We start from the raw sequence: 10000 nt of genomic DNA on the forward strand, positions 1-10000 counted from the left end.
CTTCATTTGGTCTACGTTGGTTCTTCTCATACAAAAGTATCAGTTTGGCCAGTCGTGCTTTTATGGCTTGCTGACTGAGAGTAGGAAAGCTGAATTTGCCCCACAACTGTAATAATTCTTCACAAATCCGTTGTATCCTAGTACTTTTCAGTTTGTCTTCCTCCAGTAAAATGTGGTATCTTCCCAATATATGCCGATTTTTAGGTAGCCTGATGAAACCTGTTAAGCATTCAACATATGGAAGATCACGCCGCTTTGTATGAATGGATGATGGTAGATTTGAAGCCCATTTTTGTGCATTCTTCTCCACATTATCACTGGATTTAAAGTATGCCATTTCTTCTGCGACTCTACAATACAAGAATAAATTATCGTTAGGACTGCAAATAGCTACCTCACTAACATTTTAAACCTAGAATGCAAATCCTCTTTATCAAAAACGTAAGTGCTAGCCCATACAGGACATACCTGATGAGCAAGCCAGACAGCACAACCAACAGCTATCAAGACTGACAGGTAACTGAAGCTACTGAGCCAGGCTCAGCCAGCCAAGATAATCTGATGATACTGTACGGGTGTATTGCATCATCCAATATTTACTCAGGAGAAAATCACCCAACGTTTCTATTCTAGGATCTATTATACCTTGTTCATTTCTTATCAGTATTCACGAATTCAAGCAATGAAAATATAATACCTGTGTTCTAATATTTTTCGATTATGAAATGCATATTGTTACAACATAGTCATCCTTACAAAACATGTTTCCCTCTCTCTCTCTCTCTCTCTCTCTCACTCACTCCTTTCATTTTCTATAATCTATAAAAAGGTATACTATGCTGTATGTAACAATATAAAGTTGTCAGAAATTTTTCGACAGAAAACCACTTTCACGGTGAAAATTCGCTAACTATGAGTGCATCGGCGGGGGAACTTTTTTCATATGAAACCGAAATAGTTATGATTTATATGATAAGCGATTGGAAACTCATCACATGGGACAGCAGGCATTTTAAATTTCGAGAAATTTGTTTTTTTGTCATAACCCTAATGTATATATATATATACATATATGTATATATATATACATACATACATTTATATATATATGTATATATATATATATATATATATATATGCATATACATGTATGTATATATATACATATATATTGGAAAACAGCAAACACCAGATTCAATTGAAGGGTTTATTTGCCCGACGTTTCGATTCCCGTCCAGGAATCGTCTTCAGGGGGTATAACGGTTACAAGAATGTGAACTCCTTATGAATCGCTGAAATGGTAAACCTGGGAAAGGTTCACCCTTTCAGTCAATTGTACAACGCATACAATACAATAATAAAATAAAATAAGATAAAATAACATACAATAAAAATAATAAAATACATTACAATGCCAATTACAGTAAAATAAAAATTACATTTTGAACATAAAACAAACGAAGAAAAAGTGACCATAGGTGACACATAGTAAACAACAACAGGACAAAAAGTAAATAGAAGTGCACCAAATGTCCGCACTGAAGAATCAGGAACAAACGACTAAATTAAAAACAAAACAAAAATGCACTACAAAATACAAATAGAAATAAAATGCATGGCTGTGAACAAAAACAAAAGTAGCAAAAAGACTCTAGCGTGACACAACGTGAATACTTCAGAACATACAATAAGGACCAAATGTCCGCAACGAAATGTCAGGGGGGGGAGGGGGGGTAAACGGCTAAATTACAACCAAACAAATAAAACCAAACAAAATACAAAGAGTAAATGGCAGTGTGACAAAAAACATCAAAACGAAACCCAAAGGTAAAGGCAGAACATAATTCAAAGACGTAAAAGAAAGAAGGTGGACCAAATGTCCACCGAAGTAGGAAGTGATGGACAAGCGGAAAAAGGGGGGCTCAATAACAAATGACTACATTACAAGCAGACAAATAAAAAGCAAAGAAGAACGTAGAAAAAGGTAGAAAAAGGGAAGCAAACTACAAATGTAAAGTCACGGGAAAGGTGGGGGGGGAGTCGAAGAGGTGCATTGGGAGATCGCTTACGAGAAAGGAAGTCAGCCAAAAGCCAACTGGTGAACAAAAGACAGGTCGAAAAGAAGCAACGGAGAAAAGAAAACAGGACAGAGGAATTAGCCTGTGTTACTCCTCGTGCCTAGATAGATAGGGTTGAGGTCAATGCACCTGTTTATGCAGTTGCTCTTAGTTTCCCATGCTTCGAGGAAAAGTCTTTTCTTTTTACTATTTTCTTTGTGTAGAGTTGTAACTCCATCCCAATCAATCATGTGTTGGTGTTCTGTAGTGTGTTTGTACAGGGCCGATTTCGGATCTTCTCGTCTAACTGCACGTTGGTGTTCCTGTACTCTAGTGGACAGTTTCTTTTGTGTTTCTCCTACGTAAACCGTGTCACAGTCCGTGCAGCTTATTTGGTAAACTACACCGGCCTGTTGAGTAGGTTCTTCGGTGTCTTTTACTTTGGTGAGATTTCTGTGTAAGGTGTTGCGGGGTTTGTGTGCTACTTGTATTCCTTTGTCACGTAAGACTCTAGCAGTGACCTCTGAAGCTCCTTTGATGTAGGGGATAGTGACTCTAGGCGTGATATGTGGTCTCTGTTGTGGGGTCTCGGTGGGTCGTGCTTTTGTCCATTTCCGTATGGTACTGCTGGAATAGCCGTTGTTCCGGAAGACCTGTAAAAGGTTGTTGTTTACTATGTGTCACCTATGGTCACTTTTTCTTCGTTTGTTTTATGTTCAAAATGTAATTTTTATTTTACTGTAATTGGCATTGTAATGTATTTTATTATTTTTATTGTATGTTATTTTATTTTATTTTATTTCATTATTGTATTGTATGCGTTGTACAACTGACTGAAAGGGTGAACCTTTCCCAGGTTTACCATTTCAGCGATTCATAAGGAGTTCACATTCTTCTAACCGTTATACCCCCTGAAGACGATTCCTGGACGGGAATCGAAACGTCGGGCAAATAAACCCTTCAATTGAATCTGGTGTTTGCTGTTTTCCAATATGGATCCCAGATTCCAAATCTTCTCTTACATTATACATATATATATATATATATATATATATATATATATATATATATACATATATATAAATGTATATATATTTATATATATGTATACATATATGTACATATATATATATATAAACATATACATATATATATATATATATATATATATATATATATATATATATGTTCGTTTGCGTTCCACAGCCAAGAAGAACACCAGTAATTTACGACTATAAAGTGTGACCACTGGTAGGTAGGAATTGTATTATAACAAGTATAATGTGAATAAGAGCTGGGTACAGAAGGTAATGGGTACAGTTTAACAGCAATCATTAACTCATTGTTTATCGAAGAAGCATTGCACAGTAGCAAACAGCTTAATGAAGTAGCGTGACTATAGCCAGAGGGAAAAAATGTAACTGCCATTGGGTACAAAAGATTAATCGATCCAAGATTCAGAGTAACGGAGGGTTGCAAAGTATACCTACTTCCATGTGATTTTTTTATACATACTCTTGAAGATTCTAATAATATGAATCTCCTTTCCCCCACCCACTAGATACACAAAGGATAAATGAAAATTATCAAAGAGTATCGGCAGAACTTTTTCTTAAATTTTCAAAGAGAACGTAGACAATAAGTGGATGACTTTAATGTAACAAGACTATGCAGTGATTCGAAACACTTCGGGTATTTCTATTTTTCTCTTTCTATTTTGGTTTTAATTCTAACTTGGTACTAATATATGTGTTGAGGAACAATAAGAGACCTGTATTCACCATGGTCTTTGGATCATGTGTTGGACTCGTGACCGACAGCTATTTCCCTCGCGGAAGAGAGCTCAGAGCTCGTATGACCGATCTATGGGTATTGCTGTGACCTTACACGCACACACACACACCGAACTCCCCACCCACGAGAGTTGGAGTAACGACTCGAAGCGCAGCGATACTGAAATTATTTCAGCCCTGGGCAGGATTTGAACCCGGACCGCCGTAGTGACAGTCGAAGAATCTACCAACCACGCCGCCGAGTCGTGTGTGTGTGTGTGTGTGTGTGTGTGTGTGTGTGTGTGTGTGTGTGTGTGTGTGTGTGTGTGTGTGTGTGTGTGTGTGTGTGTGTGTGTGTGTGTGTGTGTGTGTGTGTGTGTGTGTGTGTGTGTGTGTGTGTGTGTGTGTGTGTGTGTGTGTGTGTGTGGGTGGGTGTGTGTGAGTGAGTGTATGTGTGTGTGTGTGTGTGTGTGTGTGTGTGTGTGTGTGTGTGTGTGTGTGTGTGTGTGTGTGTGTGTGTGTGTGTGTAGGCATGTATTTATGTATGTATGTATGTATGTATGTATGTATGTATTGTATGTATGTATTTATGTCTGTATGTATGTATGTATGTATGTATGTATGTATGTATGTATGTATGTATGTATGTATGTATGTATGTATGTATGTATGTATGTTTGTATGTATGTATGTATGAATGTATGTATGAACTATGTATTCCGTTTGAACGGACCTTGGGAATATTGCAGAAATGAAGAGAGCGCTTGCGAGAGCGATTTCTCCCGAGACGGTCTTCGTTGATTTCTACAGGTAGAAACTACTTTTCAGTATATATAAAAAGATACATTGATTCTGTTGTAATCCCCTAACTACAAAAAGAATGAATTGTGAGATACTTATAGAATGGATTTATTGCTACTTTCAAATTAGACAAAATATAGAGAGAGAAAAAAACACAAACCAAGTTTCCAATCAAGTATCTCATTATATTATAGTCATCCATTTACTCTTTACGTTTTCTCTGATACCTTAAATAGTTCAGCTGATACTATGATAATTTTTATTTACGTTAGTGCTGGTGGTTATGCAAATGAAGATAATTATACAAAAGCAAAAAGAAAAGGAAAAACGGTTCATTACGACTAATTGCCATTGCAGCCGGATGAATATCACCCCTAAAATTCACCCTTCTGTTTCCTTAAACAGAAATCGAACTCACAATCCCACCCTAAACTTCCACACACCCACCCTCTTGTATCATTCATACCTCTATCGGACTGCTAGATACCAGTACCACTAAGATTGTACTGGATCGTGCAGTAGTTCGGAAACATAAAATGCGTCAAATGACTTTACCGAGGGCGTTCGGCACACTCGCTCGGACACACACAATTGGGCATGAGTGTATTGTCATTTTTCAAATATGTAAGAATCGTGGGTGAATATAGACTATTAACAAACATATAAGTGGCTTTTCACGACATGAACGAGACAGCAATAAAAAAAATAGAATGCGTGATCCACCCAAATTGAGAACATGCAGAATTGATATGGCTCCCGCGCAAGCTTAAAGATATAGATAAGATCGAGAGAAAACGACCCAGAGACTTGGCTCCCCATATTACAGATAAAACGTACGAAGACAAATTAGAACTATTGAATGAAGAGACAGAGATAACCTAATAATAGTTCCTGGTAACTAAACGGAATAAAACAAACTATGCGAAAATATCTCGGTTTGGAACGGGTTTTCATCTTTTATTGCATGTCCACTGAATATCAAAAACCCCAGCAGTTACCTAAACTCTTGAACAAATCCGTGAATAAATTGGATGATGACATAGGACAAGCTAAAGCCATTGTGGTTAAGTGAAACATCGTTTGCTAAGATATCACGAAGTTGATTTCGTAGATCTACGCACGACCAGAACCAAGTACACTACCTGTGCCAAGTACACCTCTGACCTACATTTGGCACCCTGTTCCCAAGTGGAACTTGTAGGTAAAACAATGCAGACATATATATGTATAAGGACATAATAACGTAAAAGAAACACTTACATATAATGAGAAGTTTGCATGCAAAACGATTAGGGGCAACGTTACACTAAAGACATGAATGCTATGGAATATAAGCATGACAACAGCGTCCCCATAAACAGTTCACGAGACTTTGAAAATATCCGAGCAAGCAAGTGGATCTACCCCACATCTATCATAACTCTAACTTCCTTCCATTTCATTCTTTCCTTCCACTAAACCCCCAAATCCTCCTCCCTCCCTCCCTCCCTCTCCCTCATCTTATCTGCCCTGCCCTCTAACAAGCTCACTGCGTATGCGTATAGTCAAACGACGCACGTAGAGACTTTGCGTAATGTAACGACTACGCACACTTCTTAGATTAAAACATTTACTATATATTGAGATTAAGTACTACGTATATATTGAGATTAAGTGCTACATATACAATATAGGAATATTACATATACAATAAGGAGAAGAATGACATATACTAACTATATGTAACTATAAGTAAAGAGAAGAATTACTACACGATAAGTGATTTCAGAACTAAGTATGGCAGACAAAAGGCTTTAATTCTTATTTTCAGTATACATTTTACAAGTAATTCAAACTAATAACTAGTATAAATTAATTAATCAACAAATGTAAGGAATATAGAATAAGTCATAGGTAACAATATAATAATAATCTAGGGATAACTAAAAAAAAAAAAGGGGGCCTGATTTACATTGAGGTCTTAACTACAATATACATAGCCCGGTTCCAGTCTAACAGGCAAGGTTGCATATTCTATATTATTCTTCAGTACCATCGCTACGGTTTGATGCCCTCAAGTGATCTTTTTTTTTCTTTTCTTTTTTTTTTTTAATCCGAAAACTAGTATGTCAAATACTGGTAGGACACGTAACACTTTTCATTAAAGAAAACAGTTGAGTCCAAATCTCGTTATCAAAGAGAACGGGTTTTCAATCGATCTGTGAAGAGCGCAATTTCGAAATTCTTTGAACTATTTCTTTATGTTCATGCTTCTCTGAGCAAGTGAAAAGGGGCACCTAACCTCACCTAAGAGAAAATATTCATGAAGGATATTCTCCTACTAGATTTTTCCCTATGATGACGCATTCTACAAAATTTCTTTAGCTATTGCCTGATGAATCTATTCGGCTGTGGTCATGGCTTCTTGTTGAGAGCGTTCTAGATGTACGCTTTTACTTCTTTCCTTGTCCTTAAGAATTCTCTCTCTTCCTTTGATGTTTGAACAGTCTGTTGTGTCGGGTGTTGAAAAGAACAGAACTTTTCTTTCTCCTTCTCCACCAGCTTCTGTTTCTGCTCCTCCTCCCCTCTTCTTCCCTCCCCTTCTCCTCCTCCAGAACACCAAATGGTTTTTTATCACTAACCTACGACAGTGCCAGACAGTCGCTCGTCTCGCCAGCACAGGTCGGCACTTGACCTTGAATTCTCCCAGGTGACTTCATTCTGCTGGGCTTCGCTGTACCAAGGGTCATTTGTGCATTTTTCTAATTACTGGAAAGCAATTATACTGAAAAGAAAGAACGACTACTGTGCGCTGTAAAAGTTAAAGGAGGTAGGCACTACTATGCCTGGCCATATCCAACGTTTCCCCGCGCGCTCAAGGTTGAGCAGTGCCTTGGAGTGAGCCTTGATCTTTTCGCTGTGAGAGGCAAAGCAATGGTTGTAGACAGATAGTTTCATCCTCGATAAAGCATCTCGCGATCTCCGTAGTACATCTGCTGCCTCCAAGCGTTTTTTCTTCTTCTTCTTCGACTTCTTTTTTTCTTTCTTTCTTTCTTTCTTTTTCTTTTTATTCTTTTTCTTTTCTTTTTTCTTTTTTTTCTTTTTTCGTCTGACTTACACTCCGCATTCAAGGCACTAAAAAGACCACCAGGATTCCTCAGCAGAGCCCATTCGGTTAATACACGTTTTTCTGTGCTATAACGATTTTTTTTTTTTTTTTTTTTTTTTTTTTTTTTTTTTTTTTTTTTTTAAGGGGATGACACCAGCTCGGATCCTTGCCTTCCAAGTGGCCTGGAGCTGCTCATACATGAACACTGAGACGATATTCATGGTATTCTACTGCAGTGACAGTTTACATAGGGATATCAACAAACCACCTCAGGTCCGAGGTGACCATCCCTCAGAGTGGATGTCACTCCGTATCCCTACGCCGCGATCAGGATTCGAACCAATGCCAAATTCTCGTGTGGTTACCAAACTTGCGCTCTACCAGTCATACCAAAGCTGGCCTCACATATCACTTGTTTAACTACTTGTGTTCTTTAGAAAAATCGCCTCTACTGAACGGACTCACCCCTTCCCCAGCAAGCCAGCGTCTCTCGTTTGAGTTAACATCAAGTCAGTACATCCTTGGTATGCCAACCCTATTCTGTACTAAACGATATTATTACCTTTGTGTTGCAGAAAGTCAGCACAAGCCAAGTCTCTGGGAAGTCAATTTTTTTTCTTTGTGTTTAAGTAAACAGCAGGTTTCGATGCTGCAGAAAAACCACATTTCTCTGTACGAAGCAAAGAAGAACATCAATGCGTATCAATAGATCACCTGCTTACATACTGCTGAAGCAGCACGTGAGACACACCTGAAGTGGGTCGCCGCAACTTGTGACCTCTCCTGAAGTGAATCACCAGCAGAGGTTCCTTGTTGATGCGCGCCATCATCATCCTTTTTCCAGAGAAACTATCTACCTCTCCTTGAGCCATCCTTAAATCTGGTAACGTATTCTTTTCTATAATATCAGTAGCCAAACGACTTTATTCAGCTTTGGGATGTCCTTGAAGTCAAGAAAAATAATTTCAATTGACCCCATCCACTTACTGGCTTAGTTTAAAGGTATTATTATGGCTATCACAGATCTATTTCATTCGGTCCAAAGACAACACACATAAGTGATTAACAATCCCATTCACTAAACCCCTCATTACCGATTGGCGCTTACATACTTTAATCCGGCTAATTTAATACAGATGCACGTGATTTCTATCGTAATGAAGAAGTTACGCAAGAAAAGATACTTAGGGAAATAGAAACCAGTAGGCTGAGTTAAGGTATGGAAGTGAATTCATTCGTCAAGGGTGGGCGTTGACAGACCCATAGAAATGTTCGCTGCCATTTCAACATCTATCAGCTCCAATCCCAGTTTACTAAGTGCAAAAATCAACACTTGATTCCATGCTTGCGTTGAGACACCAAAACAAAAGAAGGGGCAACGACAAAAAACAATTAACTCTTATTACGATGAAATACAATAGATTAGGCTGCAAAAATTAACGTATTACAAAGACACTGATTTTGGAGAGACTCGCTTTTTTATTCGATGAGGGCAAGTTTATGAATGTTCACCTCTAGGAAACCCGGGCCTCCCACAGAACCAATCCCCATGCACGCCTTCAGGCGTAAGGTAGAAAATGTTTGACGTGGATAGTAGTAAAAGAAGCCCTATTGGTAAAATAGATGATTAAGTTATAAAATAAGTTAGTAAATCAATCAATCAACCAATGTATACATATATATATATATATATATATATATATATATATACACACACACTTATATATATATATATATATAAATATATATATATGTGTGTGTGTGTGTGTGTGTGTGTGTGTGTGTGTGTGTGTGTGTGTGTGTGTGTGTGTGTGTGTGTGTGTGTGTGTGTGTGTGTGTGTGTGTATCTATGTATGTATAAATTGATCATCAATTAACTAAATTAATAGATCAATTAAAATAGATAAACTAATAAACAACTTGATAAATAAACACATGAATACTTAAGCAAAAGAGGCGCATAAACAAAATTACAATTAGATCAAATAAAAGATTAAATGTGGGTAAATACATAGATAGATACATAAATGAATAAAATAAATGCATACAGTACATACATATATCAAGGGCTTTCCCCCCTCACAAAGGAGGTAGCCAAAGTCAAAGGTATAAATCCACTCCCACCCCTTTCACCCCCAACATACTCCACGCCCATTCACCACCACCCTCCTCCCTCTTTTCTTGGATCCTCCTGGATGACGGGTCATCCCAGCATCTCGCCCACTGCCCTAGGTCAGAAGCAATGCAGCAAGACAGCACATCCACAGCAAGGGCACTTCATT

General features: G+C 37.8%; 1 protein-coding gene across 1 annotated transcript in view; it reads right to left on the reverse strand.

The window, feature by feature from the left end:
* LOC143038221 (uncharacterized) overlaps positions 1-594 on the reverse strand; it is a 2205-nt gene extending 1611 nt beyond the window's left edge. Inside the window, exons 1-2 of the mRNA XM_076207230.1 lie at positions 469-594; positions 1-350 (exon numbers count right to left, since the gene is read on the reverse strand). The exon at positions 1-350 is cut by the window's left edge and continues 1611 nt beyond it. Of these exons, the coding sequence (XP_076063345.1) occupies positions 1-337 (337 nt within the window). The 5' untranslated portion in view covers positions 338-350; positions 469-594. The remainder of the gene's footprint in view (positions 351-468) is intronic.
* Positions 595-10000: the final 9406 nt, after the last annotated feature.

This window comes from Oratosquilla oratoria, chromosome 24 (genome assembly GCF_046742065.1).
Source record: "Oratosquilla oratoria isolate Oo_2021 chromosome 24, ASM4674206v1, whole genome shotgun sequence".
Taxonomy (NCBI): Eukaryota; Metazoa; Arthropoda; class Malacostraca; order Stomatopoda; family Squillidae; genus Oratosquilla; species Oratosquilla oratoria.